Here is a 17719-nt window from a genome sequence, read left to right as displayed (position 1 = left end):
GTGCGTGCATGCGTGTATACGTAAGCTCATATCCTCACTTATAAGTAGTACTTAGGACCATGAAGGAAAAGCAGGATGGGCTGGCAATCCGGGTGGGTGCGCTGCAGGCAGGGGAGCAGCTGCTGGACAGCCTGCGGGGGCGGGAGCGTGCCTGCCAGGCGGGTTTGGGGCAAGTTAGGCCGGTGTGGCTGGAGCCAAGTGAGTGGCGGGAGGACATGAGGCCCCGCAGTGCAGGGACTAGAGCAGGCGTTGGAGAGCTGCGGCCTTGCTGAGAAGCACCCTGGCGGGCTTGGAGCTGAGCTGGGCCTGGTCTGATGTACATGCTAAGGAAAGGACCGAGCTGGTGGCTTGGACAGGAGGGGGGCGGGGAGGGGAACCAAGTGCTCAACTCTAAGAAATGTGTCGAAGGCAGAGTGGCAGGATCTGATGCTGGGCTAATACTGGTAACTAATAGCACTAATAACTCAAACTCAACCAACAGTGTGATCCCATTTTGTGAAGATCTACCGAGATGATGTGAACTTTGATTTTTAAAAACATTTGGGTTAGCTTTATTTGAAGCATTAAAAATGTGTTTCTTTAACTCCCGGGTTTTAGGAGTATTTAATTTATATAAACACCCATCTGTAGGGTGGGGGTATATGGGGACCTCATATTTTTTTAATGTAACATTAAAAAAAAAAAAGACAAAAGGAAAAATATTTAAAAATTAAAAAACAAACAAACAAAAAAACCCACCCATCCCTAAGCCAATTTGAACAGCGTTCCTTTAAGGAGTTTTAAAAGTTATTTTGGCAATACCATCCAGAGACTTTTTAAAAAATCATATATAAACATTTAGACAAACATGCTAAAAACAACTCAAACAATTTGACTCTTAAAAACGTGAAAAGACAAAACAGAGAAACAAAACTCATTAAATTATGTAAAAGGGCTGGCTTTCGCCTGTGCTGTGGCTGCTGGCGGGGCTCTACTGACCGCCAAGTTTTTGGGTGAGACTCAGGAGTAAACTGTCCTTAGCTAAGCCTGAGGACTGGCTACATTAAAGCTTTCTTTTATGTTGACCGATCACTGCAATGACTCAGGAATTGAGGTTTCAGTTAGTTTATAAAGAGGAATAACCAACTGAGAGAAGTTACAGTCCCTGGCGACAGTAGCCAGCGCATCTCAAAAATGCTGCGAGGGGAGTGGATGTAGCTCAAATTGTTGAGCGCCTGCTTCCCATGTACGAGGTCCTGGGCTCAATCCCCGATATCTCCTAAAAATTTTTAAAATGCCTTAATTGGGAATACTTTAGGCAACAGCCTGGAAGGGTCAGTTTGTATTTTCATCAGATCAGTATTTTGATGTGTCCCTAGAAGGGAAGTCTTACTGGGCTTCTGCCATGTGTATAGATACTAGGAGACCTGGAATGTAATTTTATGTTGTGAGGAGACATCTCACAAAGTAACAGTATGTTCATCAGTAGTGGCCCTATTTAGTGATAAGAGTTTGGGTAGTGGGTAAAAGGACATCAAATTAGTTGATATAATTTCTTATGTAATTAGTCTGCTTTTTCTTGGGATCCAGGTAGTCCTTTATAACGGGGCGAAGTTCAGCCCTTGTCCAGTACATTGATTGGGCTCAGCAGATGATCTAATTTTTAGGGGCAACTGACATACAGGTTCCGTGGGATTAAGAGGAAAGGGGGATAGGCAAAAGGGGTCTTTGGGACTATACGGGGGTCAGTATGACTAGTATCAAGATTTTTTCACTTTTCTTCTGTGTTCTTTAAGGAATCTTTTAAAAAGGCTATTTTAGGGTCATTCTGTCTTTTACTAACTTCTGAATACCAATTGAAAAATGCTCCTCACTCCTTCCGTGGACTCCAGAAACCTTTTTTCAAGTACACCTCTCAAATGTACTATTTTAAATTACTAAAGCGTTCCCCAGAGTGGCCACTGCAAACTCAAGTCATCCTTGGTGAAATTTACCGATTTATTCAATGAAAAACCGTGAACTAAGGCCATAGTGAGAAAAACAATATAAGTAACAGGCATCTTTGCTGCAAAAAAGAGTGGTTTAAGTTTAAATTGAGGAAAGCTCATGTTCAGTCAAAGGTTCTGTTAGAAAGAAAACTGCACCTGTAAGAGAACAAAAGCTTATCCAACAGTGGAGGAGAAAATAATTTTATTAACGATCTTGTAAAAACTGGCATGCGACCTGGATAAAATGGCCAGCCCGCCAAACAACAAGAAACAATATTTATAACCTAAACCTAACACACAGGTCCCTCCCCTGTTCCCCACTGATTGGGTACTTCAGGGGTTACAGCCTATCTGAAAGATTTAACTTTTGAGGTTCCGCTCTCAGTCCCGCTTCCTGTATTCCCTACACTCCTGAGGGCTGGGCGGCTGGCCGCCCTTTCACTCCCTGCCGCTTTTCAAATTTGGCCCCACTTTCACTGTTGGCCCCACCCTCGCTTCTCACCATTGGCCCCTTCACTTTGGCCCCGCCCTCATCTCTCACCATTGGCCCCCTCACTTTGGCTCCACCCTCACCTCTCACCATTGTCCCCGCACTTTGGCCCCGCCCTCACCTCTCACCATTGGCCCCCCTCACTTTGGCCCTGCCCTCACCTCTCACCATTGGCCCCTCACTTTGGCCCCGCCCTCACCTCTCTCCATTGGCCCCTCACTTTGGCCCTGCCCTCACCTCTCACCATTGGCCCCCTCACTTTGGCCCTGCCCTCGCCTCGCACCATTGGCCCCTCTCTTTGGCCCCTCCCTCACCTCTCACCATTGGCCCCCTCACTTTGGCCCTGCCCTCACCTCTCACCATTGGCCCCTCACTTTGGCCCTGCCCTCGCCTCTCACCATTGGCCCCCTCACTTTGGCCCCGCCCTCACCTCTCACCATTGGCCCCCTCACTTTGGCCCCGCCCTCACCTCTCACCATTGGCCCCTCACTTTGGCCCCGCCCTCACCTCTCACCATTGGCCCCCCTCACTTTCGCACCACTTTTGAAATTCCTGGTGGCCAAATCTGCTAGAACCCCTTTCCCTCTCTCCTCCCAAGCTCTGGCTTCCCCTTTGTGTGAAAATTAAACTTAACCCTTCCCTACAGTTCTGGAAATGAAAATAATATAGAGGCCGAAAAAGAGAAAGTCAGGTATGTGAAGGTATCCCGGCGCCTCTACACCCTCCCCATGCAGAGAGAACAAGGCACTCACCCAGGAGACATCGGGGCCTGACCAAGCCAAACCCAAACCACGTCTAACAATAAACCTGAGAAGCTCAACCCAAAGAAAGCCGAGCTCAGCTCCAGGAGAAACTTACCCCTTGAGGTCTGCGGGCAGGCGGAGAGCAGCAGACGCAAAGGATATTATTGTGGGCACCGGCACTTGGTCACTCGCTAGCCACGGGGACGGGTGGGTGGCGTCTTCTCCACATTCCACCTTTAACACTAGAAATTGTCTAAACAAACTGAGTCACCAATAATAATGAATATAAAGAGTTTATTGATAGAGAAACTGGTCAGCAAGATCTCAAACTGAAGTAGGAATCTCAAAAATAGTCAGCAAGTAACATCAGCTTATGAAGATGATGAGGGTATTTCCAAAGGGAAAATTACAATAATTGGTTGACATTTAAGTTCCTTATTTATCAAAGAAGGTCTTACAAAGCAGGGGATGATCATAGATTGGTTATTACAGTGTATCTGTCTACTTCGGATAGTATTTCTATTTGACTGAAACCAGCATATTTCTGATTGTTACTTAAATTGCAACTTTTACAGGTTATGTTCTTTTTTTTTTTTTTTTCAGAAAACCCCTACTTTTGTTTTTAACTCTTTAGAAGGTCCCTGTTACTTCTCAGAAAAGGGGTTGCCCTGGCAATACCAATGTAGGCAGTGATTTATTTTACTGTGCAGTGTTAATAATAGGGAAAACTGTGTGCATCAGGGAGGGATATGAGAAGTCTGTACTCTCTGCATGATTTTTCTGTAAACCTACAACTTCTCTAAAAAACAAAAACAAACTGGACTAGAGCCAGCAGTCCCTGCAGGTGTGCCTACCTTAGGCCTGTCCTCAGAGTCTCCAAAACGGCCGTGAAACTCCAACTGTCACAGCCTTCCTCCAATCCAGCTTTGCAGCCAGTGAGCCACGTAGAAATCCCAAGAGCATCTGACTGACTGTCTATCCATCTATCTACTCGTTATCAACCCGACAGACACGGAGTGCTTTCTGCAAGTTTTCAAAAGACTGAAAAATTGTCAGGAAGGGGAGCTGTGGTTTTCCTCGCTGGCACCAGCAGAACTCTGAGAGTCCAGTCCTCAGGTGTACCTCTGCCACACATGTTTTCGGGTGCCTGTGTGCACACAGCAGGGGCAACAGGTTGTTATAAAACATTATTGTGTGTAAGATCTAAATTCAGAACCACAGAATTTGAGCATGAAAGGAGATTAGAGTTCACCTATCCCAGTGGTTTAAAAAATCTATTTTATTTCAAACTGTTCAAAAGAAAACTTATTCATAATTAGAACTAGTCTGACAGAGCATCCTTCGATCACCATCAGTCTAAGGCAGGTCCAAGAAATCTAGGGTTCCACAGATCATAATGTGAAAACTGATCTCTGAGCTCCTCCTTATTTCACAGCTGAGGACACCAGCCCAGAGGAAGAAGACTTGTACAGGGTCCCAAGTCGAGTTCAGGATTTGGAGCTGGAATGTGGCACCAGATTGAGTTTAAAAGGAAATAACTGGGGAGTGGATGTGGCTCAAGCAGTGGAGTGCCTGCTTCCCACATGGAAGGTCCTGGGTTCAGTTCCAGTGCCTCCTAAAAACAAAGACAAACAAGCAAAGGGGAAAAAAAACAAAACTAAAGGTAGCCAATGTGGCTTAGTGGTTGAGTGCTGGCTTCCTACTTACAAGATCCCAGTTTTGATCCCTGACCTTGGTATCTAAAAAAAAAAAAAGAACCTCTACAAATGAGAGACAATAACTGAAGTTAGAAACTCAATGGATAAGTCAATTTACAGAATAGATGCAGCTGGAGAGAGAATGAGTAGCCTGGAAGATAGATTTGAAGAAATTACTCAGAATGCAGAAAAAAGAAATGGAAAATATGAAAGGCTAAGAATCATAAATCATAGAGTGAGAAGAGAAGAAGGTCTGGCGTAAATATTCCTGAAGGAGATAATATGAGAGAGGCAACATTCAAAGAGATAATGGCAGAGCACTTTAAAAAATGGGAAGACCCCAAAACTCACATTCAGGATTCCCAGCAATTTCCAAACAGAATAAAAAGAAATCCACATTTATAGTCATCATAGGGAACAGAGGTAGTTCAAGTGATTAGGCACCTCCCTCCCACATGGAGGTCCCAGGTTAAGTTCCTGGTTCCTCCTAAAAAGAAGACCAGCACACAACAAACAGATATAGCAAAAGCAAACAACAAGGGGACGGGGGGAAAGAAATAAGTCTATAGTCATTATAATGGAACTTTGTTCACTGCTGTAAATTCAGGACCCAGAACAGTCCTGGCACTTAGTAAATGCTTTATAAAATTTTTAGAATGAATGAATGGATAGATAAATGAATGAAAACTACAGAACACCAAAGACAAAAATTAAGATCTCAAAAGTAGCCACATAGGGAAGCAAATGTGGCTCAATCAATTGGACACCTGCGTACCACATGGAGGATCCTGGGTGCAGGTCCTGGTGCCTCCTAAAGAAGATGAGCAGATGCTGCACCTGCCACAATGAGCTAGCCACCACACCCACCGCAGCGAGCTAGATGCCACACTCACTGCAACAAGCAGATGCCTGAATGAGCAGATGCTACAAGCCAGGAGATGCTGCAGCCCACGGGGAACAGATGTAGCCCAGGCCATTGGGCCCTTGCCTCCCATGTGGGAGGTCCCAGTGCCTCCTGGAGAAGGTGAGCAACAATGAGCAGACAGACAAGAGAACCATTGGGGGGGGGGGGTACATAATAAAATAAATTAAAAAAAAAAAAGATGGAAAATACAAGTTTAAAAAAATTTATTTCTTTTTTAAAAATGCAGCTAGGTAGAAAAAATATAGTCTTATAAGAAAATGACAATTAGATTTGTAGCTGACATCTCAATAGTAACAAGAGAAGAATAGAGTGGGATGATTTCCCCAAAGTGCTGAGAAAAATAACTGCCAACTAGAATTATGTATCCAGTGATCTGTTTTTCAGGAATGAGGGTGAAATAGACACATTCAGACAAACAACAAGAGTCTAGCACTAACAGATCTTCAACACAAAAACAGCTAAAGAATTTTTTTTCGAGGAAGAAGGAAATTTTTCCAGGAGGGAAATCTGAGAGGCAAGAAGGAAAAAGTAAACATGTGATTTAGTCTTGAGACAATAAGATATGTCAGGAGAAGCTGACCAGAGACAAAGTGTTCTAAAGTTCTTTCTTTATCTGGAAGCAGGGCAAATATTGGATTAGCTTTATTTATTTATATATTTTTAGGAGGAACTGGGGATTGAACCTGGGACCTTGTACATGGGAGACAGGCACTCAACTACTGAGTTACGCCTGCACCCTGTATTAACTTTAGACTTTGATAAATTAAATATGCATAGTAAAATTTCATGGAGAACCACTGAAAGAACATAAATAGAATGTGTATCTTTCAACCTCGTGGTGGGGAAAAGTTGAGGAAAAAGAAAAACTTGATCAATTCTAAAAAAGGCAAGAAAGGAGAAAAAAGAAACAATATTTGACCATTAGGAAGCACAATAAGATTGTTAAAATAAAGGAATTAAACTCTCTGGTTAAGATATAGGATTGTCAGACCAGATTTTAAAAAAATTCTACTTGAGAAAAATAGCTAGAGGACAGGCAGAAACGACCTGGAAAAAAAAATCTTCTAGGCTTTAGGACACCAGGGGAAGGCTGGACACCGCCCAGAGGAGAAAGGTGCAAAGGAAAAGAATGTCAAAGGCAAAACTGAGTTAAAGCCACAGATGCAAATGCTGGCACCTTCCCCCACGCTATAGACACTTCTGAATTCTCAGGTCTCGGGGCTAAAGACAGTGGTTATAGACAAAGGATCCACATTCCCAGGAAAGGGGAGAGAGAAACACAGTCTAAGGTTGACTCCACAAATTTAGCCAGCTGGTCCCAAGAGCCCTTCCAGGCTGCAAGGGGCTGCACCATTGTTTGCCTTTGGAGCCAGCAAGGGACTAAAGAGATCCAACCCTCTCCATCTCCCTCTCTACTGACGGGGACTGGTTGTTGAGGATGCAGAGGGGCATGGAATTACTTCCTACCAGGGAACAGGGGGAGGCTGCCAGCAAAGGTTGGAGAACTGTCTCTAAGCAAGTTTGAATTACAAGGCTCTTAGCCTCCATTACTCTGGAGGAAATTACAGAGACAATTACAACAACTGAGATGAGGCATGCACACATAATGTAGATACACAAGGAATAAAAATTCTTCTGATCTAGCATCGTCCTTCCAAATGGCTGTATTTATAAAGATACTTGGAGCTGCACTAAACGTCTTTGTTTTAGTACATCAACTTTTATTTTTGAATTGAGTTTCATGTGTTTCAAAGAAAAGCTCCATGTGTTTCAAAAGCTTTTCCTTCCATTTAAAGACAAATTCTGGGACATCGTAAAGTCTGGGTATTTTTCTTTTGCTAGTTTTTTCTTTTGGGCTCTCAGGATTATTGGTTCTGGCAAAAAAGTTTGGTCAGGAAGATATTTTTTTTAATTAATGTGCATCTAGGGACATTTTAAAAATTTGTACACAATGTTTTCTTAACACAGTTAGGAAGCAGTTTCTGAACATACCTACAAGAAATCTCCATCAAGAACATGGTTGCTAAAAGATGTTTTTTACTCTATGTTATAAGACCACCACCCTGATTATATAGAAGAGCTTCTTTAAAATGTTTGTGAATGTCATCTTTTTTAATACTGGAATAAAGAAATATTCAAATATTCTGTTGTGTCTCATAGTGTTTAGGATGTCCTTCATGGAGCTGATGAAAAAGATGGAATTTGAAAAAAAATAAAATAGATAAGAGAGTCTTTTTCTGGCCTTTACAGTCTCCCTCCCCAAGGCCCTCAGAAGCAGGTCTGCAACCCGTTACTGGGTCCATGGCCTAGATTTGAGCAAGTAGCAGGGAGAATCCTAAAGACCCAGAACAAGTTGAACCAAGAATCAAAAAACAGCAGTAACTGTCACTAAAACCCTATGAAAGAGAGAAATAGAGCATCTGAGTAAACGTACCATTCTAATTGGATGCCTAGACATCGTGAAAAAATTACAAGCCAGGGGAGCAGGTGTAGCTTGGGTTTGAGTGCCTCCTCCCACGTACAAGGTCCAGGGTTCAATCCCTGGTACCACCTAAAAAAAACCAACAAACTATACTGAGAAAATGGAAGAAATGGCCCAAGAAAAGGAATATATCAAAGTCCAAGAAGAGACTCAAGATTTGAGACAACTAATCACCAAGATGCAAACAAATTACCAAATTAATGAGTTGAAAGACAATATGACTAAAGAGATAAAGGACATCAAGAAGACATTAAGAAAGCACAAAGAAGAATTTGAAAACCTGAGTAAAAAAGTAACAGAGCTTATGGGAATGAAAGATATAATAAGTGAGATAAAAAACACATTAGGGGGAAGCGGACTTGGCCCAGTGGATAGGGCATCCATCTACCACATGGGAAGTCCACAGTTCAAACCCCAGGCCTCCTTGACCCATGTGGAGCTGGCCCACATGCAGTGCTGATGCGCGCAAGGAGTGCCCTGCCACACAGGGATGTCCCCGTGTAGGGGAGCCCCAGACACAAGGAGTGTGCTCTGTAAGGAGAGCCACCCAGCACAAAAGAAAGTTCAGCCTGCCCAGGAATGGTGCCACACACACGGAGAGCTGACACACAAGATGATGCAACAAAAAGAAACACAGATTCCTGTGCCACTGACAACAACAGAAGTGGACAAAGAAGAACACGCAGCAAATGGACACAGAGAGGAGACAACCGGGGGTGGGGGGGCTAGGGGAGTAAGGAGAGAGAAATATATAAAAATAAATCTTTAAAAAAACACATTAGGGCATACAATAGCAGATTTGAAATGATAGAAGAAAGAATAAGTGATACAGAAGACACAATAGCTGAAATTGAAGAAAGAAAAGAACAAAAAGAAATTAATGAAAAAAATAGAGCAAGGGCACAGGGAGTTGAATGATAACATGAAACACAACAACATACATGCCATGGGAGTTTCAGAAGAAGAAGAGAAGGAAAAAGGGGCAGAAAGAGTATTTGAGGAAATAATAGCTGAAAATTTCCCAACTCTCATGAAAGAAATGGACTCATGTGTCCAAGAAGTGCACTGTACCCCAATCAGAATAAATATGAATAGACTTGCTCCAAAACACACACTACTCAGATAAAATTCTGAGAGCAGCAAGGGAGAAGCAAACTACCACATACAAGGGATGCCAGTAAGACAGTGTGGATTTCTCAACAGAAACCATGGAGGTGAGAAGACAGTGATATGATACAATTGGGATACTGAAAGAGAAAAACTACCAACTGAGAATTTTTTATCCAGCAAAATTGTCCTTCGGATATGAAGGTGAGTTTAAAGCATTCACAAACAAACAGAAACTAAGAGTTTATAAAAAAGAATCCATATTTGTAGGAGATTTTACAGGAAGCCTTACAGCCTAAAAGAGAAAGGCAGGAAAGAGAGGTTTGGAGGAGAGTATAGAAGAAAGAATAGCAGAAAGGATAACCAAAAGAGTAAAAAGACAGGTGAAAATAAGATAGGACATATGAAAACCAAAGAATAAAATGGTGAAAGCAAATAATGCATTTTCAGTAATATCATTGAATGTGAATGGATTAAACTTTCCAATCAAAAGATATAGGTTGACAAAATGGATTAAAAAAACACGAGCCATCCACAAGAAACTCATCTTAGACCCAGGGATGCAAAACAACTGAAAGTGAAAAGTGGGAAAAAGATACTCCACGCAAATAGTAACCAAAAAAGAGCATGTGTATCTATACTAATATCAGATAAAACAGACTTTAAATGCAAGAAAGTTATGAGATACAGATGGCCATCATATATTAATAAAACGGCCAATTCACCAGGAAGAAATAACAGTTGTAAATATCTATGCACCTAATCAGGGTGCCCCAAAATACATGAGACAAACTCCAGCAAAACTGAAGGGAGAAATAGACATCTCTGCAGTAATAGTTGGAAACTTCAACACATCACTCACATCATTAGATAGAACAACTAGACAGAAGATCAACAAGGAAACAGAGAACTTAAATGATATGATAAATGAGCTAGACCTAACAGGCATATACAGAACGTCACACCCACACTCTGTGGGTTATACATTTTTCTCAAGTGCCCATGGATCTTTCTCCAGGATAGACCACATATTAGGTCACAATGCAGCTCTCAATAAATATAAAAATATTGAAATTATACAAAGCACCTTCTCAGATCATAATGGAAACTGGAAATCAATAATAGACAAGAAAGAAGTAAATTCACAAATGTATGGAGGCTAAACAACACACTTCTAAATAATCAGTGGGTCAAAGAAGAGACTACAAGTGAAATCAGTAAATATATTGAGACAAATGAAAACAAGAACACAACTTATCAAAACTTATGAGATAAACCAAAGCTAATCCTAAGAGGGAAATTTAAAGCCCTTAACACCTATATTAAGAAGAAGAAAGCTTGTATTAGTCCGCCAAAGGGGTGCTGATGCAAAATACCAGAAATGGGTTGGTTTTCATAAAGGGTATTTATTTGTGGTAGGAGCTTAGAGATAGCAGGCCATAAAGCATAAATTACTTCCCTCACCAAAGTCTATTTTCATGTATTGGAGCAAGATGGCTCCCAACAGCTGCGAGGGTTCAGGCTTCCTGGGTTCCTCTCTTGCAGGGTCTTGCTTCTTTCTGAGTTCAGAGTTCCTCTCTTCCCAGGGCTTGCTTCTTCCTGGGTTCAGGGTTCCTCTCTTCCTGGGGCTTATTTCTATTTCTTCTGTGAGCTTACTTCCCGGGGCTCCAGCTTAAGGCTTCAGCATCAAAGTCCAACATCAAAAACCCTCAATTCTGTCCTTTGCCATGCCTTTTATCTGTGAGTCCCCACCCACAAAGGGATGGGGACTCAACACCCTAATAACATGGCCAAATCAAAGCCCTAGTCATAACTTAATCATGCCCAGGTATAGACCAGATTACAAACATAATCCAGTATCAATTTTTGGAATTCATAACCATATCAAACTGTTGCACAACTAAAACCAAAAATCTATCTGAACAACAGGAAAAACTAGAAAAAGAACAGCAAACCAGTCCCAAAGTAAGCAGTCAGAAAGAAATAAAGATTAGAGCAGAAATAAATGAAATTGAGAACAAAAAAATGATAATAATAATAAAGAAAATCAACAAAACTAAATGTGGTTCTTTGAGAAGATCAATAAAACTGACAAACCACTAGCAAGACTAAAAAAAAAAAAAAAAAAAGAGAGAGAAGATTCAAATAAATACAACCAGAAATATAAGAGGCAAAGTCATCACTGATCTTATAGAAATAAAAGGGATCACAAGAGGATATTATGAGAAACTGTACGCCAACAAACTGGCAAAGCTAGACAAAATGGACAAATTCCTAGAAATGCACAAACAACCTACACTGGTGCTACCAAAAAAAAATGCAAGAACTTAACAAGCCAATCATATTTAAAGAGATTGAATCAGTCATCAAAAAATCTCTTAACAAAGAAAAGTCCAGGAGCATATGGCTTCACAGGTGAATTCTGCCAAGCATTTTGAAAAGAACACCAAGCCTGTTTAAACTTTTCCAAAAAATTGAAGAGAAGGAAAAACTACCCAACACATTTTATGAAACCTACATTACCCTACTACTAAAGTCAGATGAAGACACTACAAGAAAAGAAATTTACAGACCAATCTCTCTAATTAACACAGAAGCAAAAATTCTCAACAAAATACTTGAAAATAGAATCCAACAGTGTATCAAAAGACTTATATCATAACCAAGTAGGATTTATTCCTGGTATGCAAGGCTGTTTCAACATAAGAAAATCAATCAATGTAATACACCACATTAACAAATTGAAGAAGAGAAAACTCATGATCATCTCAATCAATGCAGAAAAGGCATTTGACAAAATCTAGTATCCTTTCTTGATAAAAATATTTCAAAAGATAGGAATAGAAGGAAAATTCCTCAATATGATAAAAGGCATATATGAAAACCCCACAGCCAGCATTGTACTCAATGGGGAAAGGCTAAAAACCTTTCCCTCTAGGATCAGGAAAAAGACAAGGACGATCACTGTCACTATTATTATTCAACATTGTACTAGCTAGAGCAATTAGATAAGAAAAATAAAGAAATAAAAGGCATCCAAATAGGAAAAGAGGAAATAAAAGTCTCACTATTTGCAGATGACATGACCCTATAGTTTGAAAATTCTGAAAAGTCTACCACAAAGCTAAATGAGTTAATAAATGAGCTTGTCAAAGTGGCAGGACAAAGATCAACACACCAAAATTGGTAATGTTTCTGTACACTAGTGTTAAACAATCCAAGGTGGAAATCAGGGGGGAAAATTCCATTGACAATAGCAACAAAAAGACTCAAATACCTAGGAATAAATTTAACCAAAGAAGTACAGGACCTATATGCAGAAAACTACAAAGCAATGCTAAAAGAAATCAATGAAGACTTAAACAAATGAAAAGACATTCCATGTCCATGGACTGGAATACTAAATATAGTGAAGATGTCAATCCTACCCAAACTTATTTAAAGATTCAATGCAATACCAATAAAAATTCTAATAGCCTTCTTTACAGAAATAGAAAGGGCAATTACCAAATTCATTTGGAAGGGAAAGTGCATCCGAATAGCCAAAAGCATTCTAAAAAAGAAGAGCCATAGGAGGAATTTCACTGCCTGACCTTGAAAGATATTACAAAGCTATGGTGGTCAAAACAGCATGGTTTTGCATAAACATAGACACATCAATCAGTGGAATAGAACTGACGGTCCAGAAATAAACCCTCACCTCTACAGCCAACTGGTTTTGACAAACCTACCAAGTCCATGATGACAGACAAAACTGTCTCTTCAATAAGTGTTGCTGGAAGAACTGGGTATCTATATCCAAAAGAATGAAAGAGGGCTCCTATATCACTCCCTATACAAAAATCAACTCAAAATGGATCAAAGACCTAAATATAAAAGCCAGGAAATACTTTAAAGACCTTGTGGTAGGTGGTGGTTTCTTGTACCTTACACTAAAGCATGCGCAACAAAAGAAAAAATAGATAAGTGGTGCCTCTGCAAAAGTAAACAATTTTGCACCTCACAGGACTTTGTCAAAAGGGTGAAGGGAGGGAAGCAGATGTGGCTCAAGTGACAGGGCTTCTGTCTACTGTATGAGAGGACCCAGGTTCAGTCCCTGGGGCCTCCTGGTGAAAAAAGAAAAAGAGAAAGCGTGCCTGCGCAGCTAGCTAGTGTCCGCGCAGCGAGCCAAGTGCCTGCATGGGCGCCCATGCAGTGAGCCGCATTCCTGCACAAGTGCTCACGTGGCGAGCCGAGTGCCCATGTAGCAAACCTGCACAGTGAGCCAAGTGCCTGCATGGTGAACCAAGTGCCCGTGTGGTGAGCTGAGTGACCGTGTGAGTGCCCGCACTGCGAGCCAGTGGCCGTGCAAGTGAGTCACACAGCAAGATGATGAGGCAACAAAAGAGAGATGAAGGGGAGAGTCAAGGTGAAGCGCAACAAAAACCAGGAACTGAGGTGGTACAGGTGACAGGGAACCTCTCTCCACATCATAGATCCACAGGATCAAATCCCAGTGAATCCTAGGGGAGAAAAAAATGAGAAAAGAAGGCAAAAAGAGAAATAGATACAGAAGATCACACAGTGAACGGACACAGACAACAAAAACAGCAGGACTGGGGGAGGGGGACGGGGAGGGGAAAGAAAGAAATAAAAACCTTAAAAGAAAGGGTGAAGGGAATGGATGTTGCTCAAGCAGTTGAGCACCTTCTTCCCACAAGGGCGGTCTCAGGTTTGGTCCCTGTGCCTCCGAGAAACAAACCAACAAGCAAACAAACTAAAACACCAACTCAGGGTAGCCGATGTGGCTTAGAGGTTGAGCACCGGTTTCCCACATAAAAAGTCCTGGGTTCAATCCCCAGGACCTCAAAAAAAAAAAAAAAAAAAAAAAAAGAAAGGGTGAAAAGGCAGTCGACTAAATGGGAGAAAATATTTGGAAAACACGTGTCTGATAAGGGTTTAATATCCATGGTACATAAAGAGATACTACAACTCAACAATAAAAAGACAAATGACCCGATTATAAAAGGAGCAAAAGACTTGATAGACATTTTTCCAAAGAAGAAATACAAATGGCAAAAAAAAACCACACAAAAAACACATGAAAAGTGTTCGACACCACTAATGATTAGAGAAATGCAAATCCAACTACAATAAGATATCATTGCACACCTATCAGAATGGCAACTATTCAAAAGACAGAGAACTGTAAGTGTTGGAGAGGATGTGAAGAGATAGGAACACTTACTCACTGTTGGTGGGAATGCAGAATGGTACAGCCCCTGTGGAGAACTGTTTGGTAGTTCCTAAGGAAGTTGAATATAGATTTGCCACGTGACCCTGTAATACCACTGCTGGGTACATATCCAGAAGAATTGAGAGCAGTGACATGAACAGACATCTGCACACTGAGGTTCATAGCTGCGTTATTCACAATTGTTAAAAGTTTGAAACAACCCAGGTGTCCATCAAGCAATGAATGGATAAACAAACTGTGGTGTGTTCACACGATGGAATATTGTGCAGCTGCAAGAAGAGATGAAGTCGTAAAGCTGATGACAACATGGATGAACCTGGAGGATATTATGTTGAGTGAAACAAGCCAGACACAGAAGGACAAATACTGTATGATTGTGCTACTATGAACTAAATATGTTGTATAATCTCATGGAGTTTCTAACTTTAATATGGGTCCAGAAAATAGAATGAGTTTAGAGAATGGAAAGCTGAGGGCCAACTTGTGCAGAATTGGTAAAAAAGATGTGTGTTAATCTTTGGAAATGAATAGAAAAGGTGAAAACTCAACCTAATGATGTTAACCAACAGAACTATTGTGTGGGTATGGAAGTGGTTTAAAGGGAAAGTCTAAGGTCATGTGCATTATTAAAAGGAAAACTAAAAAATGTACCATGGGACTGTATAACATAATAAAACCTCAAGTGAAATATGAATATGGGTTAATTTGCATATATAAGATCGTTTTTCTTTGAAGCTGAACATATGTATGTGAATACTACAAAATGTTAATATCAGACCAAAAAAATCCCACATTATGCTAAGTGAAAGAAATCAGACACAAAGTACCTCATATTTTATGCTTCCATTTATATAAAAAGTAAATATAAATCAATTTATAAAGATGAAATTAGATTAGTGGTTATGTAGGGCTGGGCAAGGGCTGCTAAGGGGTGGAGTTTTTTTTTTGGAGTAATGAAATAGTTCCAAAATATTCTTGTCGTGATGAATGCACAACACTGTGATTATACTAAAAGCCATTGATTATATACAGTGGATAGATCATATGGTATGTGAATACATCTCAATAAAACAGCTTTATAAATGAATAAATAATTGTGCAAGAATAGCAAGAAATAGCAGCTATGTATAGCAGGGGAAACAGAGATTGAGAGGTAAAGAATTTTCTTGTTTGTCTGTTTTTTGTTTATTATTGTTATTGAAATAATGAAAATGCTCTAATAATGCTTGAAGTAATGAATGCACAAGTATGTGATTATACCAAAAATTGTATACTTAGATGAATTGTATGCTTTACTAATATGTATCAATAAAATTGCTTTGTTTTTTAAAAAGCCTAGTCATATTGTGTTTACAAGAGACAAACCTAAAATATATGGACCCAGGAAAACTGAAAGTGAAAGGACAGAAAAGGTTATACCAGGCAAATAATGACCAAAACAGATCTGGTGTCGCCAAATTAATATCAGACAAACTTGATTTTACAGTAAAAAGTAAAAGTAGCAGGGATAAAAGAGGGTCAAAACCTAAGTAGCCCTGCAGTGTGCTTGCGGTCCATGCCTCAGCATGGAGTGTGTACTTTTCATATTTTCTTATTTCTTAATAACCTCTTTACTCTCTTGCCTAAACAACAACAAAAAACCCTCAAAAACTTAAATAACAAAAGAGATTAGATTACATAGAATTTAGAAGAAAGTAATCATCATCCCCTTCTTCAAGAACTGTTTTAGATTAAAAGGCCCTTTGGCATTTATTTGTTAAGCATCTTACCCTCGCATCAAACCTAGGAGGTGTGGAGAGCTGGGGTCACCACCCTGCTTGTACAGAGAGGAGCCTGAGGTTCAGAGAGGTTAGGGACTTGCCTAAATTCACACAGTGATCTCAGATCTGACTCCTGGCCCAGTGCTCCTTCCTTTCCTGGGAGTGTTTAGAAAGGAGAAAGTTCCCTTCTCTCTTGGTTGTGGGACAGGGTGGTGTGTCCCGGGGGTGGCGACATTTGGGAAGCACAGCAAAGACTTTGCGGGAGGAAAATGCAGGGCGCTTGGAGCCTCCAGAGGGTGTGCCTGGGCCAAGCGCCCAGCACCGAGGAGTGGGTGAGCCTGAAGGCCGTGAGGGGGCTTTGCCGCCTTGCAGGGGCACGCAGTTGGCTCGGAGCCACCCGCCTCGACCACGCGCTCTGCCGCAAATGCCCGCGGCCCACGCGCGCTCGGACGCCACGCCGGCGCCGCGTGCACCCTGGAGGCCGCGGCGGGACACCGGGCGGGAGGGGGGACGATCGCCGCTCCCCCTGCCCCTCCTCCCCGCCCTGCTCACCCGCCAGGGTCGTTACCCGTCCTCAGGTTCAAAGGCAGACGCTTAATGAGGACGGAGGCAGACAGGCGCACGTGAGGGCGGGGCCGAGAGCAGGGCACCTGACCGCGAGTGTTTGGGGTCGCAGAGGAGGGAGGCTCCGAGTGTCCTCAAATGGACAAGGATGGGGCTGGGGGGCAGAGGGAGGGCGGCTGGTGAGCACCGGCGGCTGGACGGAAGAGCCGGGCATCGGAGGGTGGGGGTGGCGGGCACGTTGCTGACAGAACCCCGGCGGCTGGAAAGATCGGGGGAAGGGTGGCCCTGGTGGGGAGCGGGCTTCTGGAGGCAGCCCACATTTGGACTCGGCAGCCGCTGGCCAGGGGCTGGGCAGGTAGCCCTTCTAAGCTCCACTTTCCTCCTGTCTAATTTTTAGGTCTGCGTTGCAGTTTAGGAAGCAGGATGCATGCGAGAGGCTGCATCCGGCTTGGCATGGTTGAGTCATTCATTTATTAATACACACTCGTAAGCACCACAGTTGCCAGGCGCTGCTCCGTGTGCTGTAGAGACAGAAGGGCCTGCCAGCAGGTGGCTCACAGTCCAGTAGAGGGAGAAAAACAAAGACATTTATTTAGTATGTGAGCTGGTGGTAAGTGCTGTGGAGAAAAGGATTGCAGGGTAAAGAGAATGGGGTGGGGGGTTGCTGCAGTTGGAGAGAGAGTGGTCAGGAAGGGGCTTGCTGTGATGTTTGAGACAGGACTTGCAGGGGTGAGGGAGAGAGAGCTCC

The 17719-nt window shown here is 42.1% G+C and overlaps 1 protein-coding gene across 1 annotated transcript in view; it reads left to right on the top strand.

Annotated features, from left to right (window-relative positions):
- Positions 1 to 59: 59 nt before the first annotated feature.
- C9H1orf167 (chromosome 9 C1orf167 homolog) overlaps positions 60 to 17719 on the top strand; it is a 40125-nt gene continuing 22465 nt past the window's right edge. Inside the window, exon 1 of the mRNA XM_071217175.1 lies at positions 60 to 158. Coding sequence (XP_071073276.1) covers positions 60 to 158 — 99 coding nt within the window. The remainder of the gene's footprint in view (positions 159 to 17719) is intronic.

The sequence above is a fragment of the Dasypus novemcinctus genome, chromosome 9 (assembly GCF_030445035.2).
Source record: "Dasypus novemcinctus isolate mDasNov1 chromosome 9, mDasNov1.1.hap2, whole genome shotgun sequence".
NCBI classification, from domain to species: domain Eukaryota; kingdom Metazoa; phylum Chordata; class Mammalia; order Cingulata; family Dasypodidae; genus Dasypus; species Dasypus novemcinctus.
The sequence above is the reverse complement of the archived record's forward strand: the minus strand, read 5'-3'. Positions and strand labels throughout refer to the sequence as shown.